Source organism: Scomber japonicus, chromosome 1 (genome assembly GCF_027409825.1).
Source record: "Scomber japonicus isolate fScoJap1 chromosome 1, fScoJap1.pri, whole genome shotgun sequence".
Classification (NCBI taxonomy): domain Eukaryota; kingdom Metazoa; phylum Chordata; class Actinopteri; order Scombriformes; family Scombridae; genus Scomber; species Scomber japonicus.
Genome location: NC_070578.1, coordinates 17,698,520 through 17,718,778, shown reverse-complemented (window position 1 = coordinate 17,718,778; position 20,259 = coordinate 17,698,520). Strand labels below are relative to the sequence as shown.

The window sequence follows — 20,259 nt, the reverse complement described above, 5'->3', positions numbered from 1 at the left end:
TGGTGGTCCTCCTCTCACAAACAGAAAATAATTGCCCATGAATTTCTTTTAAAGCATTTTGCCTGCATTATAATTCACAGCATACTGTGATCAGAAACATGAGGAGAGAGAAGTAGGGTGACACAGATCCAACTAGAGACATTAACTCTATGAGACAGCTCCACAAACAAAAGATTGAAAAATGCATCAAACAAAAATACCATAAAGTGCAGCATGGACAAAGGAGTCAGTCATGTGAGAAGCAACAATCAAATACTGTGATGAACCAGAGTTACAGAAAAGTCACTATTGTTGCATTGGTTTGAGAGTGTTGAAATATTACGCTGGTTCATGGAAACACAGTATTTCTTTTTCCAGTTAGAAATCGGTTGAGTTGTGCATATTTTATTAGAATTCCATTCCATATCTTAAAAAAACCTGGAATACTTTCAAATGTTTTATGCATAGTACTTAAAAACACATTTATCAAATCTATCTTAATCCTCCCAGAGCTGCAAACAGCACAGTTAAAGGAAGTCACTGTGATTTAAAATTATTGTGGTTTTATGGTATGAGAAAATTTTCTGATACCCCAAAAGAATAAAACCTTTTATAAATGCTACAATAAAACTTCAGCAACAGACAATCTAACAACAAAAAGATACTTTATTTTCGTCCCCTTGAAATCTACAAGATTTTCAACAAAAACAGAGCAAATTTGCAACAAATGAGAGAATCAGAATTGTTGTTACTTAGATTTCACTGCTTTGTTTTGCTTAAATCATCTTTTATGAAGTTCCAATCAAGTAGCTCCAAGTGTAATCTTGTGAATTGTGTGTCAACAATTTAAAAGCACACGCTATCTTAGTGAGTCTACTTCTTCCTCTCACTATTCTTTGTTAAAATTGTTTATTGTGAGAATGCGCTTCAACTAGTAGCAGCAAAGTCTGGTAGCTCTGTAATTTTACTCAATTTTACTGAATTTTTATTTATTTTTTTTATCATATTTTTGTCATATTTTTGTCAACAACTGTGGATACTTCTGATGGATACTTCTGTGGAGAGAAGAGTTTATTCAAGAGAATAGCTTTTTTCATTGCAACGGAGCAAGTCTGGAGGACACCATCCTATTCCAGCTGAGTTGAAGAGGTATTTTCGTGGTTGCTGTGCTGGTGCAAAAGTGAAAGCTTGGAAATGGAGATATAAGCCCTTTCTGCCATCAGTCATCATGGGAAATGTCAACTCTCTGCCCAACAAGAGTGATGTGTCCAATGTGGATTTATTTGGCTTCACTCTCATACGATCGGACAGAGATGCTAAAGCTAGTGACAAGAAAAAAGGTGGGGGCTTGGCTTTATTTGTGAACCAGAAATGGTGCAGTCCTGCGCATGTTACTGTCAAGGAGAAGATGTGCTGTCCAGATATTGAATTATTGGCAGTTAGTATGAGACCATATTATGTACCAAGAGAATTCAGTCATATCATAACAATACTTGTGTACATCCCAACCAAGGCAACTGCGGAAGTTCCATGTGAAGTTCTCCATGACCTCGTTGCTAAGATACAGACTAAACATCCTGAGGCTAATAATATCAGGAGACTTCAATCATTGTTCCATCTCCTCCCACCTGACTGGATTTACACAGTTTGTTAATTGTCCCAGAAAATAAAACCCTTTATCTGCTGTATGCCAATGTCAAAGAAGCTTACGGAGCCACTGCCTTACCACCACTTGGCAGGTCAGATCACAACTTAGTTCTTCTGGAGACTTGTTACAAACCCTGTGTGTGGAGGCAGCCTGCAACTAAACTCACAGTCAGGAAATGGACACCAGAGGCTACTGAGGCTTAAAAGACTGCTTTGAATGTACACACTGGAATGTGTTGCTGGAAACAGAGGAGAACAGTATGGACATTGACAGATTGGTTGACTGCTTTACTGATTACATCAACTTCTGTAGAGACATTGTCATACCTACAAGGACTGTATGCTGTTTCCACAATAACAAACCTTGGATTACTAGTGATATAAAGGCAATCCTCAATGAGAAGAAGGCAGCTTTTAGGCTGTGTTCACACTGCAGGCAAATTTGATTCAAATCTGATTCCTTCTCAAATCAGATTTTTAGGCCTGGCTGTCCACACTGTTTTTAGCAAGTGTCCAAATGGGATTTGGCTCTGTTCAGACTTGGCCACATTAATGACCAATCTGACAGGTTGCTGTGGCAACGTTGTCAGAGCGGAGGCGTCATCTAGGTTATACACCTGGATAATAAGTTGGACTGGTCCCTAAACACAGACGCTCTCTACAAAAAGGGGCAGAGCCGCCTCTTTTTCTTAACGAAGCTCAGATCTTTTGACATCTGTAGTAAGATGCTGCAGATGTTTTATCAGTCTGTGGTGGCAAGTCTGTTGTTTTATGCTACAGTCTGCTGGGGAGGCAGCATCAGACACAGAGCTGCAAGGCAGCTGGACAAACTAGTCAAAAGAGCTGGCTCTGTAATTGTAGCCAGGTTGGACACACTGGTGGAGATGGTGGAGAGATGCACTGTCAAGATGTTCGAGGCCATCTTGATCATCCTCTACACAACACCTTTATGGACCAAAAAACCAGCAGTGGACGACTCCTCTCTCTCCGTTGCAGGACGGAGAGATTTAAAAGATCCTTCACTCCTACAGCCATCAGGCTGTCTAATTCTTCAATAATTTACAGAAGAGCTAACAGACTAATTGAATTTCCCATCTGGGATAAATGAAGTCATTTTGAATTGAATTTTATTTTGAATCAACCTGTGCATCACAGTGGTAAATATTTCCTAAAGCTGATAAGGTATAAAGGGGGACCAACAGTATAAGACATGTTGCTTGCCCCAGAGGCCTCTCTGAACACAGTATCTGACTGTAAGGAGAACTGGATGTTGAACTGTACTGTAGCTCCTGTGTGGGTGTGTTTTTATGCTGTAATTAAGTATAATTAATTCCTACCCCCTGCCCCATATCTTACCATGCACCCACACACATTGCTGGATGGTTGTGACTAAGCAGGAAGGTCCCCTGACGCTTCTCTGCCCTGAGGCTGTTTTCATTCATCACCTCATTGACTTTCTGCCTGATTAAACCAAAATCTGCATATGTGTGGTGTTTTCACTTGCGTTTAAGTGGAAGGTTAACAAAATTTGTTCTGATAATCAGGGGATATAAAGGTCAGCTGACAGTTCCTGACACATTGATGGTTGCAATATATGTTTTATGTTTTACATTAATCTTTTAGTGCATCATAGGTCTTTTTAACAGAAAACATTTTGAAATGTTACATTAGGAGACACAGAGGTGAAAATAATAAAATGAGCGACGACTGAATTCCATTTAGCTGCTTCAGTTTCAGGTTCCTGGTATTGTGCATGATTACCTACTGGGAAACTTCAATCAAAGAGAGCCATCATTACTGTTATTAGTCATACCTATGTTTTTTCTAACAAGTCAAAATGTCTTCTTGTTGAGACGTGTTGAGTGGCTATAAGATTAATCCATTTCAAAAGCAGAAATAAAATATGAGAAAACATGTCAATTCTTGAAAATATTTGAACACAGTGATTTTTTAATCTAATCTGGCAGTGGGGTGTCTCCTAAATGTTGTGCTGTGCAGTCTGGGTTGATTGCGTTGTGCTGAATTACAGGTTGAATGTATGGTGTAGAGGTTAGTGTAGTGTGTGAATATATCTGTATGTGTGTGTGTGTGTGTGTGTGTGTGTGTGTGTGTGTGTGTGTGTTTCACCGTTGTTTAATGAAGTATTTGTGTTTCATAGTGAGTTGAATTAATAGTCTGTTGACTTCATCATTATGCACTGTATTTCCATGTGTATGTGTACATGTTCATGTACAGGAATTTGAATTTGATTCGGTCGGAAATGAGTAAATCTGAATGATTTGCTACAAATATGTAGGACTGTAACTTTATTTGATTCGTTCAGTAGTTGTTCACATCAACAGTTGATTATTAGCATTGACTGTACTATTACAAGAATGTAAATGAATATTAAGTATCTTGACTACTGCAGAATCTTTATGGTGATGATGTTTATGAAATCTTTATGTAGTCAAAAGTGGAAAAAGAAAATGATGGAAGGTAAGACAGTGGACATCAGGGATTATGAATGATGAATATCAATGAAGAAAAGAGGAAAGAAAAAGGAAATGAGAGAAAAGTAGGGGAAATTAAGAGGTTGAAAAAATTGAGGAAAGAGGAGAATAGAAGAGTAAAAGAAAGAACAAGGATGGGGGAGCATAAGTAATTTCTCATCATGTGTCAATGAAGTTTACCATGAAAGTGGTCTGACATTTTCTGTATGCAACCATACAACTACTTCCTAGGTGACATAACATAATGGGGTTTGCCTCCTTTATGCACAGAGTTCTGATCAATCACAATAACGCACACACACACAAACACACGCAAACGCACACACAGATACAGTACATACAAACACAAACAAACATGCACTAAAATATAGCTTGTATGAGTACACACACGAAATGCATTTGAGATCATCTTTTTGCTTCATGTGGATTTGGTTGTTTCATCTGTCATAAAACAGGATGCGGAGGCAGGACTGAAAACCAGGAGGTACGCAATTTATGATTCAAAGGTAGATCTGTGGGCTTTATGTGAGATGGAAATGTTAGCTGGGTCAGCTTAGAGCTTCTGAATACATTTTACTGGACCGAAATGTATTCTCCTGAGTTTATGATGCAGCATTGGTTAAAGAGGCAAAATAGAGGAGAACAGGAGGAGAAAAACATGAGATTATAATGTAAAAGATTATAATGACATTTTCTTTCATGGAATATTTAATACATTATGAATCTCTAACAAAACTTTCCCCAAACACACACAAACACTCATGCTGTTGCTGACAGCACAATATTATAATATGATGAATGAATGAATGAATGAACGAATGAATGAATGGATGGATGAAAGAAACCTGTATTGCCCCTAAGGGAATTTGCTTTGCACAAAAAGACAGCACAAAAAACATCAAAGCATTAACAGCCATACATTACAAAAAAAAAGAAGCATCAGTTGGGTAATTGATAAAAACATATAGTACAAGTTTAAAAAAGTGTCATGTGATCAAAGTAATACAAAAGGTAAATACTCTGAATGCAGGTCTTGTAAAACAGTGCGCATATAGATCTGTCCACATTAAAACCTTTAAGTTTCCTTGCTGTAAAACTCTTTATTTATAGAGCAAGTAAATGGACAAAGCTTTATGAGTTTACCATACATTTCTATTCTTTTATGCAATAAAACGGTTTTATTTCTGTCTCTCGCTGTACAAACATAGAAAACACACCTTTTTAAACTGGCTTTTGACCTGTAAACTGTTTTTTTATCCTCTTTCCATTTGATCTTTTTAACCTTCTACATTGTTTGTTCTTTTCATTTTATGTCTTTTTCACTTTGTTCCATATTTTTTGTGTTCTCTGTAAGCGTCTTTGAGCACTTGTAAAAGCGCGTTATAAATAAAATGTATTATCATTATTATTATCATTATTATCATTATTATTACTATAACTGCTGATAAGTATTAAGGCTGCTGCAAATCACATTGCTAGATAGATTAGTTTATTAAACCCCAGAGAGGTACCCAGTTGGTTGCCCAAACACAATAACAAATAGATAGAAAGTCAGCACACAAAGCACACAGCTGACAATATGTGAAAGACACACTGCCACAATAATAGTAACACTAACACACAAACTATCACATATTCCAACAGGATACTGGTGTAGCTCTGGAGCCTGCTGATCCACAGAATGAAAAAATAATACATCAACAGAACCAGTATTGTAAGAAATGCATAAATATGAAATGAAAACCTTAAAATGAACAAGGAAAAATAGAACGCATATAATAAAGTGATGTTGGAAAACATGACCCATATCTCAGTAAATACATGCAAGCCGCTGTGCCCACAAAAGATAAAGCTGCAGATAAACCCAGTGACCTTGAAACACAAACAGACCAGCCAGTTAGTATCACGTGATGGAGTTTGTTAGCTGCTGGTGCTCTATTTTTTATGTTTTAAAACATTGCTCTTTCAACAGTCACTTTTTTAAATTCTCATACTATTATGTGGTGGACTCACTGTTGCACTTCCAGTAATCCTGTGTGCTAAGGCCACTGAGCTGCCAAATTATCAGCTTTATAAATGGTTATTGTATCTTAATCACTTCCCTGTCTGCTTTCTTACCTCATGAGCCTCCTTGTGCTTTTACAAAATGTTTAATGAACAGATCATCAAAATATCCCCCCCTGACCTGAAGGTGTGGAACTCAACTCTGCTGCTCTTCATGCTTGGCAGAGATGCATGACAATAATACTAATAGCTCAGAAGAACTGAGGACAGTGAAAACGCTGTGTATTGTGCACCTGCTACTGCCAGACTCCTGCCGAATGAGCAACTGCCATGTGGTGCCATGCCAAGACTGTAGTGACCATGTCTGCATGAGCTTGAACATCACAAGCACCACTCCACATGAATATTCCTCCAGAAGTCGGCCAACAGCTTAATAATTGGAAAAAACATCATCATTCCTGCAGAAAACTGCACAGAACTTGAGAAAAAACCTCAACACTGGGACAGTGATCTATTCTAACACAATTCCTTTTCACAACTAAGGACCATTTCATACCAATAGGTTAATACTAGGTTTAATGAGGGGGTGGTAGATGTTGAGGATGGATGGATGGGAAGAGGGTTTGAACGCTGTAGGTTAAGGGTGGACTGGGGTGGTTGCTATGAAAGCCAAGGGGGACAAAACCCAGTGCCAGGGATCTGTGTCAAGTGCCAACATCACATCCAGAAGTGAACCTGATGAAAGGCGCCAATATCTAAACATTATGGGCTTGGTTGGATTGGCAGAGGGGGAGCTGATGCTTAATGTAAAAATGCTCACTGTCATTAATAGTTCTCCATGAGCTAGTATTGGGACACAGCTCAGGGAATGTACGCATACTCACAAGTGCCAAGATCAAGAAAGCTTCCTCTCCTCTACACTTGGCTCCTGTTCCCCTGCAGAGAAATACAGGCAGGCAGGTCTATCTATCATTCTGATATATTCCTCACACAGCTATTTCAACTCTTGCTTGAGACATGTACTCAAACCATGGAAAACATCATCTCCATTCCTTAAAAACCTGGAGCTTCAGAACTGAACGGTTTTAGATTCATTGCACACCTCCATATTATGTAAATGTATGGAGAGACTTCTAAGCAGAAATATAACATCTTATGTATGTAGCTGTTTCCACCACCTACCGTTTGTATATAAAACCCAGAGGGGCACATATGATGTGGCTAACCTTGTTTTAATACCCAGCAAGTGGAGGCATTGTGAGCCAAAATATCCTGGAAACTGTGTATAAGAGCATAGTAGAAAGCATCCTATCTTTTAACCTGATCATGTGGTACAGAAGCTGAACAGCTGAGAGGAGGAACAACCTACAGAAAATAATGAACATGACGACGTATGTACGATGAACTCTTAAGAATTAAAGTTTTTTTCCCCACAGGGAGACATTACAGATTACTGAAGGGTAATAGAAATATCTACAAGAAATCCTTTGTCTGTGTATTCTGACACAATGTATTGTCATACATATGTTTTTTTGATACGTCTTATGGTGAACATAAGGTTATGCTGTAGAAACAAATTCAAAGGCAGAGCAATGAGTCAGTGCTGTATTTTCTCCAACTTCTATTAGATGGAGGCCTGTCAAATTTCCCTATCAGACAGTTGCAAAACCTGTAGCCACTGCTATTACCGAGATGTTCTCATAGCGAATTCAAGGAATCCAGTTCTGTGAGAAATCAGTAAATTTGTATAATATGAGCTTGTATTACCATGACTGACATTATCTGACAGCTAAAAAAATATATATTTCGAGAAACCAAACTTGGTATTTATAACCCTGAAATTGGTCTTTGCCCCTAGCAATATCAACATTTCCTGGATGACATTTACAGTTCATAATGCAGGCTGGATTGTCAGGCTCTATTAACAGAGGAAGTGTTAATTGTTCAGATTCCCTCAGTTGGCATCAAGTTCATAATGGGGTATAGGAAATGTGTATTAATAATGTATAGCATTGAGAATTAATATCAATATCCTTTTGGGAAATGCTGGGACATCCATTAAGAGCCTCAACACAACAACAACAACTTTTGATCACTCCAGCCTCATCACGTGTATCACTCTGCTGTACAGAGGAAGAGGAAAATGTGTAGGTGAGAAAATAAAGATGTAATCAACAGAGAGCACAGATGTATACTCTCCCCCTCACAGGATTTCAAACAATGAATCTTTTTTTATTGTCCTATTCTCCAGCTGTCTGTCATTTTTTCAATAACTTGATTAAGACTATGAACAATGAAAGCTACTTTCTTGATTAAAAGGCAGGAACAAAGATTAAGTTTATTTTGTATTTCCTTTACTTCATTTACAGAAAAACAGATTTGGTGTCAGTTACATATAGAGCTGTGAAGGGCAACAAAAACAAATCTTCAAGTCAAAAACATCTAGTCTAGGGCCTTTTACAAAGACTAATTGAAACACATCAAAGAAGAGAAAATGAGTGAGTGAATGAGTCAGTGCAGTGTTTACTAGTGTTTACTGGAAATGTTGGGAATGATGGGTGGTAAACAGTGTTGACTGATACAAGTAGCATTGTTGAGTGCCAGTTGTAAGAGGGAGAGAACACCCCTGCAGTAATGGCTCTGCCTAATTGAGTGGAGGGCCTATTTAAGGGGAGAGATGTAGGTTTAGAGGAGGTCGGAGGATGAAGGTGTAGCTGTGTGCATGTGTTCATGCCTTAGTTGAGTATCTTGAGTTAAGCTAGTTCATTTTGAGTGTTTTGTATTTTCATTTTTGGACACACATTCTTTTTGTTGTAAATCAGTTTTTACTCATTCAAATGACAGCCTGAGTCTGCCTGCCTACCACCTTCCTTGTCACTTGAGCTACGCTACATCACAGATCTCTTTTGGGCATAATATTGTCATTTGCCTTCTCCAAAATATGATGGTAGCAGTTATCTGTTAGATTAAGAGACCACAAATAGTCTGCAGAGTTTAATCATTGGGGTTTCTATGATTTTGATTTCAATGAAATTATCTTGTATTTTGGCAGTTTCAGGCTTGCAGTCTAACTTAAAACCCCTCATTAGGAGCAGCTAGAGGTGTGAATAGCTGGTAAATACCAGCTGATTGCTCAGTTCTATCAATCAGGCTGATGAAATCACAGGGCTAAATTCTCCAGACCCACGTTCTTTACTACTCTTTCACAGTTTTGCACAAACAGGAATTCATGCCAGATGTGGCAACAATCAAACTTTGTGCTACTCTATGCAAAATATACATAAACATGTTTACATTATTATTTTGAGATCTTCCTGAAGCCATCTCACATACATCTGTACTTATGTTTAATAATTGATATGCTCTTTCATTTCCTCTGTGCATGGCATTGTGAGCCACTGACTACAGACTGCAGTGTATGTGTTGTACTTTTCAAGTTAGGGATTTTCCATACACGTCTTTACAACAATATAATCATGCATCAATGCATTGCAGCTGTTTGACAAAAGTTTTATACTTTTGCAGAAGAAAGTTAGCATAGCAGAACCACATTCAGAAGTGTGTCAACTTCCATTGAGACTTAATAACGAAGGAGGAGAGGGAACACTGATATTAATTGAACTCTTAAATTAAATAAACTGCCAGTTCAATACTGCTTCAAATGTAAATGTAAATGTACTTTATTTGTACAGCCCTTTACAACAGTCCTTTCGGTGTACCAAAGTGCTTTACAGCAGGTAATAAATAAAGAGAGGAATAAGTAAAAACAATTAAAAACAATAGAATAACAGTGAAAGCAATAAAATACAACAAAATCTTGGACTTGAAGAGGCCCAGGTCAGAAATAATACGCATCTCGATGGGGAGATTCCAGAGCCTGGGGGCAGCAACAGAAAAGGCTCGGTCACCCCAAAGTGCCATAAAACACTGAGAATAAAATATTATGTAACAGACTGCTTTCTTTCTCATCTTCACTGTAATACATTCAACTGGTGCATGAGCATTACTTAAAGCTGAAGCTGCAGGGAGACAAAGAGGCCATGCAAACAGATGCTGTTGTAAAAGACCAATGTGGCATTTTCTAAAATTGAAAGTAATTCTTTCAGCAGAACTTTCATTTACTATGAAGAAGTAAAAAAACTAAAGGTATCTGCCCCCAAATCTACAGAGACCATCATTGATTTCATATCATCATTTCCCCATAACTTACAATTACTAGATAAAAGGCAATGATGATGCAACACTACTATCTTCTGTATCTTCAGAAACATTTCTACCTGCCTACCTAAATGCGTATGTGCAAAATGTGTGTAAAAACACAGCACACTGTGTGTCAAGATGTGTGTGTCTCTGTATACACACCAGACAATTCACAGAAGTGTCACCTGTGAATCAGGGGGCGTGGCTATGGCGGTGGTGGCTGCGGGAGCAGCAGGGATTTTGGAAGCAATTGCCGCTCTGAAAAACGACTTTGGCTCCAAATTTGACGGAGTTCTAACTGCAATTGGGATTAAGTCGGACATTAAAGACTTTTCAGGGAGAAACAGGTGTGTGAGCCGTTCCAATCGGCTACGTTCACACCGCAGTTAAAAAGCTGCGTTCACACTGCAAGCCAAAATCCGATTTTTAGCCCATCTAGATTGGAACCAGATGGCTCTTATGAAGTCTGAACAGTCAGAAATCGTGCTTATTCGAGTTGTTGTTGCTAGCTGATATCAATGGAGGCAACGGAGGACGTTGAAAACATCAATCTTTGGGGAGATGGCTCCGTTCAAGCGAAGCTTGAGGATTTGTTGTTGTTGTTGCTGTCGCAATTATATGACATCACACAACACACGCTAGATGATGCCTCCGCTCCGACGACGTTGCCACAGCAACCTGTCAGATTGGTCATTAATGTGGCCCAGTCTGAACAGAGCCAAATTCGATTTGGACACTTGCTAAAAACAGTGTGGACACTCAGGCCTAAAAGTTGGATTTGAGAAGGAATCAGATTTGAATCAGATTTGCCTGCAGCGTGAACGCAGCCAAACTGACCTGAATCCGATTTGTTCGCTCAAATGTGACCCATATCTGATTTGTTTCTGACAATGTGAACAGCACAAGTCGCATTGAATCTAACATTTCCAAATCCGATTCAGGCCACTTTCAAATGTGGTACTGAATCAGATACATATCGAATTTCTTTGAATGCGACCGCAATCTGAACAGTCAGGTCACATTTAATGCGACTTTGACGTTATTCTGGAGCAACACAGAGCTAATGCTCCGCATAAAGACATCATTAAAGTATTGCTTTTCTTTCTCCTCTTCCTCCTTTTTAACATCACCCGCTCACATATTTGCCGGCTGCCGCCACACACTGTCTTTAGCATTGGACCATAAATGAGACTACCAGTAACTTCACCAGCTTTTGCTGTTGCCATGTTCCCTTCCATAAACACCGTTCTGTGCGTGACGTCATTAATGATTAACAGAGCATGCGGGTCACTTCAGGAGCGTAAGCTGTTCACATCGCAGTCCGCACACAGGCCACATTTAAAAGTGTAACATGAACAGCCAAACAAAAAATCGGACGCGTTCATTAACAAACTGAAAACCTAGCCAACTGGCTCCCATGAGAGATTACACCAGGATGACCACTGTCAGTGACTGAACTTTTTAGTGGCAGCATTGCCATTACCCCAGCCATAAAAGACTTAGTACTCTGTAACTATGAACCTATGAACAGGTGGTCATCTATTCAATCTCTCTTATAGGACGTGTAAACATAATCAAAATGAATATACTGCCTAAATTCTTATATTTATTCATATAGACATATGTTACTCTGAATAAGTTAGACTGAATAAGATGAATCCAAATATTCCTGATACCTGTGTCAAATGCAATACAGAAAAAGGCACCTTACTTCACTGCTTGTCGAACTGCCCTGAGATACGAAAGTTCTGGAATGAAGTCATGAAATGTATTTCTCATATGACCTTGAACCCAGTCCCTGACCGCCCTGAACTTTGCATTCTTAATTTGTACCCAGAGGACTATACACTAAACAGCAAAGAGCTTTAAAAGCCCTTTCATTGGTCATTGGCTGAAAGAGCTATCAGGATGCCTTGTCCTAGAAAAATTAACATACACAATGAAAAAGAAATCAGCCAAATTTAATGAGATCTGGAACCCCTTTCTTTCATTCTTGGAGAACTGTGAACTGGGGGAAACTCTGGAGTTTTTAAGGTGATCTATTCACAACTTTTATGTTAACTATATGATGCTAAGCTATTTTAATATCCCATTTATGTAATGTTGTTACCCTTTTTGTGTTTTGTTTTTGGGGTGGGGGCTTTTGCTTTGCTATAAGTTGACTATTTTATGTGTTGTTGAAATGTACTGTGATGTGATTTGTTAAAAAAATGTTTATACCCAAAAAAAATTAGTGTCTCCTGTAAGCATATCCTGTCACAATGCAGTGGAATAGGTGGACCCAAAGAATAACTCTTTATTAGAGGTTCAGTCATGCAGACAAGGAAAAACTGAACAAATGACCGAACTGGACTGAACTGAAAGCAGGAACTTAAATACAGACAGAACTAATGAGGGAATGGGGATGGGGTGAGGAGATGGACAAGGACCTGATTGGCTGGTGAACAGGGCAGGACTAATGAGGCTGAACACAGGGCAGGTGAGGAGGGAAAAGCAGGCTGTCGAAAACAACAAAGAAAGAACACAAAAGGCTGATCAGAGGCCTGTACTACGAAAGCTGTATAACATACAGACTAATATCCCTCATGTGCCACAATGATTCTTTTTTAAATATATATTTTGGTAAATTTTTACTATTAAAAAATATGAATAAAATTCAGCTTTTCTGCACTTTTGCAGCAATTACTCTCAAGATGTTCTTATTGAGACTTTATTAAGAAACTAGAGTGGCGGTACGGTTATTTATTTATTGTATATGTAAAAAATTGACAAAAAGATATATTTGAAAAATAAGCCTTGTTGCACATGAGTGCATAGTCTTAGTCTGTATGTTATACAGTTGGTTTGACATCATTCACTCAAATGGCTGAAGCTCATAATAGGTTTGTATTTTGAATGTCAAATGAATGTTGAATATTTAACTAACTTAATGTCGCTTGAAAATCTGTACCTTTCGTATAGGATGTCATTGGGAACATCTAAAGGATTGCATCTCCCTAAAAACTCTTCCCTAAGCGCTCCTCTCACGATACGCGCACTAATGTCGACAGGATCTTCTAAGAATGAGCAGGCCATTTTCCAAGAGAACTGATTGGTCAGGAGGTGGTGCTTTTATACTCATTGATCTCTTATCCAGAACATAACCTGCTCTGGAGCAGGTTAGCCGTTCAGCATAAGTTACCATGGTGATTTACCCCAGTAAGAAATTATCCAGCGTCATAGGACGCAAAACCCAGGGTTAACCCTGAAGTTACCTCGATTAGAGAAAATCCAGCTTCGTAGTACAGGCCTCTGGGCTAAGGACAAATCAAAAACAGAACTTCATCCAGAGTTGAATTAAGTAAACCTCTTCGTATATAAACCGTCATTCATCAAACTGTCTCAAAATTACATGAATATAACATAAACAAGAGCATAGGTCACCTGAGCAAACACACTTCAATATTACATTGTCAGTTTTGGGACTTTTACCTTAAAGACATGAACCACACATAAATTGCTGTTGTCATAAATATGAACCAATACGTCTCTCAAGTGGAGAAGCCTTCATATTAAGACTGCATGTAACAACATGAATTGGACTATTGCTCGGAGTAACATAACTAGTTTTTCAGTTCACTTTTGCACGTGTCTTTGAGGGTCCTTGTGTAGCAAGCAACAGTAGCTCAAGCGTTCTGCAATATAATCTGTAAACTCTCTTATCTGTCCGTCTCCCTCTCAGCCCAGTCTGAACAAACAAAGAGAAAAGTCTGAGAGCATCTGGAAGACTGATGGAGAATGGAGCCAGACTGTGACATATCCGCTTCAAAAACCTTATTTTGCTCTCCTTGCATTAATTTTACATGTGACAACCAGTTGAGGCACAGAGCAGGTGTGAAACTCTGTATTGCTGGGGCAAAAACTATTTTTACTTTGAGAGTAGAGGTGTGGGGTCTGTGCAGAATGAGCTGTCATGAATCTGTCATGCTGGCATGTAAAGTTTACATGATCTCTGCTCTGCTGTGTGTGTGGGGGCCCCCCACTGGTATGTTATTGTCTGACTGACTTTAATCCTCACGTCTGAACTAACAATACCATGAATGGTATTTCTGCTATTTTTCAAAAGTCTGACCGGGACAAGGGGGACCAAGCTAATAGAAAAAAAATAGTGGAAAATAAAGTACATACATTAAATAAAATCAAACAAAATTAAATATGATGGTCTCTGATAATAAAATAAACAACGGTAATAATCAAAATTGCATGTAAATGTAAATGATTACACTTAAAGTTGATATACCACAATGTTTGAGCCAGCTTTGAGTGCTGAAGATGAGATTATTGTTGAAGCAGGTCAATAAAATTAGGCATTCATCCATCCACTGGAAACTTGAGTAGAAAAAATGAAGATTTGGCACAATAAAAAAAAATGTATCCCATTGACTGAAAGTGCCAGTTAGCCTGTCCAACCTTTTACATCATGATAAATCTGATAGAGTATCAACACTTTCTGGCTGCTTTCTGGCTGCGGCTCTAACTGAAGCACTGAAGCATCACTCATAATGTTAGTTGCATTTTAAAGTGTCAAATGAAAGTGCAGCAGTAATATAGAGGCACTTGACTGTCTTAAAAGTTGTCTCTAAAGTATTGTAAGATTTATTACCCCCGACACCCCTTTTTTTTTTTTACCCTGGATATGTGCTGTCATCTCCTGGTCAGCTGCAGCAATTGCAAACTGCAAATCAAGGTAGGTAGGTATAGGTCATAGGTAAGTCACTTAAATAATTCCTCTCATCTATTGTACTGATCCTATGATGAACTCTGTGATATGCTGTGGTATGTGGCATTGGTTCTTGATGTGTACCTATCTCTATACAAATATGATATAAATAAATGCTTCAGTGTTTTCTTTCATAGCCAGTAGGTGGCAGCAAAGCTTCATAATGCCAGGGACTCGGTCCATTGTGCGCCTCGGTCTGTGTTTCAGATTGTGTTGCCATGTCCGTTCATTATAAGGAGCGTCACGGTTCCATGAAGTGATCCAACAGGTTCAACAGATCATGTTTGTTTGACGCATGCTTGAAAAGTTGTCATTGCTTTATTTGGTCATCTGTCCGACTACTAAATAGCACACAGAGCCACACATAGGAAACTGTCAATCTTCCTGGACAGTTTCACTCACATGCTGTGTTTCTATCGTGATAAGAAAAATGACCCCAGGCACAAATTATTTTATTGTATTTACAGGCACATTAAATTCACCGTTCTACTCCATGCCTTTACAAATTTACATCATCCATGCAATTTCATCTGGGAATTCAAATAAAACACTGTATCCTGGGTGTTACTACATTATAAATAGATGGGGCACAGTACGTTCTACCATTAGCCATATAGCTAAATGCGATTTACCTGGCTCACGTTAATAACAGACCTTTTCATTACAGGCATATAATCCTACATCATTTCACAAAGACAGCTGGTGAGTCTTTTTATGGTCTGAATTTACGGCTGCTGGCTCCTCTTACGACATCTGGCAACCCAGCGAGCAGCCGGCCCTGCTGTGTGAGCCCGTCAATATCAGGATCGGTACTGTAGGTGTGCTTTCAACCGCGGAAATGTTCAAGATTGAACAACTAAAAACGCTGGTCAATGGGCGACTGCAAGCCGCTGCTGAGGAAATCTTCAGCCTCTTTGAAAAAACTATTAAAGACTATGAGGAGGAAGTTTTCCGCTCAAAGCAGCAGACGGAGCAACACGGGCCGCTGGCTGGGAGGAGAGGTAACAACACAACACAGTCAGATCAACTTCAACCACAAAAAGCTGAGGATATAAACTCTTCCTGACTGTCACTAGTGTGTGTCATGATGTCCGCAGCCTTCAGTCATCGGGTCCACTCCCTCAACTCACAGTCCGCTACAGGGGAGAGAATAACGCCATTTTGCATCCCTGAAGGTATCAGGAAGAGGGATGCAAAATGGCTGTCGTAAAAAATTTAGCCACATAACAGTTTTCACGTTATTAGAAACTGCTGAATATACTGCATGGCAAATTTGTATAGTGTGTTGAATGAATGAAAATGACTATGCCTACACATTTAATAATACTGATAGCAGGAGATTAAAAGCTTTTCCATATTTCTTTCCTCTCTGCTACTCCTCTCATCTGGATCAGTCAGGTCAGAGAGAACAAAGGGATTAATGGAGTAAAAGAGGACAGGAAAGCAAAAGTAATGACTCCTGTGGAACAACTATCATCAGATAGACAGATAGGCATACCTAAAAAGATCTCTTTCCTTGGTCGGAGCCTAAGTCTACGATATGCTTCACATTGAGTGATAGTTTTTGTGTTTAGTTATTAGGACATTTTACAGAAAGGTTGGTGCAATTTAGTAGCTACAATTTATTAGAAAAAACAAAAAGTGTTACGTTGGTTTAGTTGTGCCCGCTCAGATTTTTAAAAACTACACACAGAAAACAGACTTGACTACAGTATGTGCTGCTGCAATGTTTAAGGATTAACAGCTGAACCAAAATATAATCCATGTACACTTACCAACCAACTTGACACTTTTTTCTATTTTTTCACCACTTTTTCTGTAAAATGTCATTAAAAATGATTATTGAATTTAAATTACTTTTCCAGGAAATAGGTATAAGGAACCTGCAAAATAAAATATTACCAAATAATACAGGTATATCATATTCTTGTTCTAATAGTAAACAGTGGGTACACACCATGTCACATGGATAAGGTTGTAACGTTCATTTTCAGTTTTTGTGAATGATTTTTGTTTAAGCCACTATCACAGTTAGGATTGCACTGATCAGACATTATCAGTCCCGATACCTGGGCTTTGGTTATCGGCTGATACCCATCCAATACCAGTGTTTAATTGATAAGCTGTATGTCTCACTGCGTGGCGTAGACTGGAGACTGGAATCGTTCTTCATGTGTAAGGCAAAATCATATATTGCATGTTTTACCTGTTAATAATAACACACCTTTATCTAGCTCCCTGTTAATCATATAAAGCTCCAAAATTTCTATTTGATTAAATTAATACCTACATTTCTTATTTGTGATACTGTCCAGCCCCCGTGCAGCTCTCTGTCCAGGAGGAGGACCCTCCCTCTGAGCAGCAGCACTGTGAGAACAAATCTGACCTGGGTGATGATGACCAGGAGCCCCCACGCATTAAAGAAGAACAGGAGGAGGAACTGTGGTCCACTCAGGCATGTGAAATGCTTGAAGAGGCTGATACCAAAGACTCAATGTTCAATATTATTTATGTGCAGAGAAGTGACAAAGATGGAAGACTGTCCCCATGTGAAAGCCACAGTGTTGAAAATAAAGAGAGAGACGCTTTGCCCAGCAGCTCGTCCGAACATCTCAAAGCAGAACCTGATAAAGAACCAATCAGTGACTGCCAGATGAGTGAAGATGTTGATAGTGATGATGAATGTGGGAACAGTGGAGGACATCGCTCAGGAGTAAACAGCCTGAAACCAGAGAGAGCAGGTGAGACGTTAGACAGACCGTACACCTGCACCGTCTGCAGCAAGAATTTCAGGATTAAATCCATTCTGACTCGCCACATGAAGACACACACAGGAGAGAAACCCTACAGCTGCAGCATTTGTGGTAAAAGTTTCATTCAGCGCTCTTATCTGCAAACGCACATGAACTCCCACTCTGGACAGAAACCGTACACTTGCAGTTTCTGCGGCCGAGGATTCACGCAGGCTGGAAACATGAATGCCCACATGCGAATCCACACGGGAGAGAAACCTCACAGCTGTGCCGACTGTGGAAAAAGTTTTAGAGAGAAAGCAGATCTTATCAAGCATACCATAATTCATACTGGTGAGAAACCGTACAGTTGCCACGTATGCAGTATGAAATTCAGCACTCAGTCTAATCTGACACGCCATGTGAAGACTCATTCAGGGGAGAGGCCGTACATCTGCACTCTTTGTGACAAAAGATTCATTCGGCGCTCACATTTAATCATTCATATGAAGACTCACACAGGGGAGAATCTCTAAACTGGACATCAGCATCACATAAATACACTTATTAGTTTGTAAGAGTTAACAAGGACTCATGTTAAAGGAGTTGGTGTATAACATAAAACATGTCCACTTTTAGTATGGAAATAAATCTTGTACAAGCATTTATTTTCTGTCATTGTTGTAGCCTACATTTTTTACACTGTAGAACTCTACAGTCACTCAATAAATTAAGAAAGGGGGGAATTTGACCTCCTCCAAGATCTAGAGTCCAACCGATACACTGGTCAGCAGATATTGGCCTATCATAGATACATTGGTATCGGCGTACATGTTGCCTGATATTTGCCAATATATTTTTTTAATTCTTTAAAGCTATATTGGCAACATTTTATGTATATTTGATCAATTTTCTTAATTCTTCTTAAAGCTATGTTTTGATCAGTTTTTCAGTTTTTTGTTTATAGTTAGTTATTAAATTAAATTTTTCAGTGCACTGATGTCATTTTATACATTAAGGTTTTTTATTGAACTTTAAAATATCATGGCCTCCATTGTATATCTTTGTCACAAGTGTTTGATAACCACATTTGAGGGATCATTGCAAAAAACTACCTTTATGTATATATTATGTATCTACAGTATAAAGATTTACTCCCTTATCATAACTGATTTTTACTTGTTTTTCTCCAGTTTGTTTGTAGTTGCTCTTTTATTAATATGTGACATGATCACGTGATTTTACTATCATTTATGCAAAAGGATAACATTTTCTATTTCCCTTATTGTCCACAAAGCCAAACAGTGTCTTCCCCCATTTCATCTTTTAACAATTATGGAGGCCATCAGTAGTCCATAGAGGTGGTTGATGGGATAATTCAATTGTGAAAATGCTCGATTCCATTTCCCAAAGCCCAATATGCAAACTCAAATGTCTTGTTTTTACCCAACCAACAGTCCACAACCAAAATATATTTTATATGCTATCATAAAGGACTAAAGAAACCAGAAAATATTCACATTTAAGAGCCTGGAGCCAGATGGGTTTTGTGTGAAAGGGTGAACTAAAATAAGAATTGTATTGTGCAGTCTAACCGTCTGTGTTCATGATAAACTTACTGAATTTTGAATCTGTTCATTTTTGTAACCTTAAGTGGATGTGTTAAATTATTGCTTTTTAGTAAAACCTGAGGAAACATAATATATCTTTAAGTGAGCACCATGTCACATCGGCTATGACCTGATGTGTGTGATATTTCACAGGCTTGTAAGTGGATAGATCACCAATACATTAATTGTTAATAATCATTAACAAACACCTTAGTCACATTTTTATGAAAGGTGCCTTATTAGAAAGTTATTATTACACTATTGTGGATATCATGCCTCAAAGATTAGATGTTTAAGATGAATCAAATAATGTGGGCTTAAAGAAAACACACTTTACAACCAGTTGCTCCATTGTGGAGTAACATTTTCTGACATAGTTGAGAGACACTAAGCTGCTAGAAAACACTAAAGCTATCTTTAGCATGATAGTGGTTGTGGTCATGTTGGATGATATTGATTGTTTCTGGGGGGGTTTTTGAAGAAAAAAAAATGTCATCATTCAGCATTTCATCATCATCATCATTATTACATAGCATTTAATCTGCACAAGGCCACATCAGAGTGCACAGAAAAACAACAAGGTGCATCACTGCATCATTAGATTTTCTGACAAATACAAAAATGAATGAATATATAAATTAAATTAATACAAAAAAGAATTGACTGAAAAAATACCCATAGTGATGTCACTGTAATCAGTTATTTCTGTGGTTATCACCAACAGAGGGCGACACGATAACTGTTTTAAAATATGGTAGAGGGTAACCCTTGATTTACGACATCTGATCTCTTTCTAACCCTCATTAAGTGCCTAACCAGACCTTAATCACTGCATT

General features: G+C 38.4%; 1 protein-coding gene across 1 annotated transcript; it reads left to right on the top strand.

Moving 5' to 3' along the window:
- The first annotated feature begins 10,529 nt into the window (after positions 1–10,529).
- Positions 10,530–18,425, top strand: LOC128357358 (zinc finger protein 771-like). Its single transcript, XM_053317730.1, has 3 exons — positions 10,530–10,669; positions 15,847–16,082; positions 17,397–18,425. The coding sequence occupies exons 1-3, from the start codon at positions 10,530–10,532 to the stop codon at positions 18,347–18,349; spliced, it is 1,329 nt and encodes a 442-aa protein (XP_053173705.1). The 3' UTR covers positions 18,350–18,425.
- Positions 18,426–20,259: the final 1,834 nt, after the last annotated feature.

What these genes read in the sequence shown, in the direction of transcription:
- LOC128357358 (XM_053317730.1), top strand. Translation starts at nt 10,530, where the DNA reads ATGGCGGTGGTGGCTGCGGGAGCAGCAGGGATTTTGGAAGCAATTGCC. An exon ending in GACTTTTCAGGGAGAAACAG is followed by an intron (nt 10,670 to 15,846) that starts GTGTGTGAGCCG and finishes CTGGCAACCCAG; the next exon opens with CGAGCAGCCGGCCCTGCTGT. An exon ending in GCCGCTGGCTGGGAGGAGAG is followed by an intron (nt 16,083 to 17,396) that starts GTAACAACACAA and finishes GATACTGTCCAG; the next exon opens with CCCCCGTGCAGCTCTCTGTC.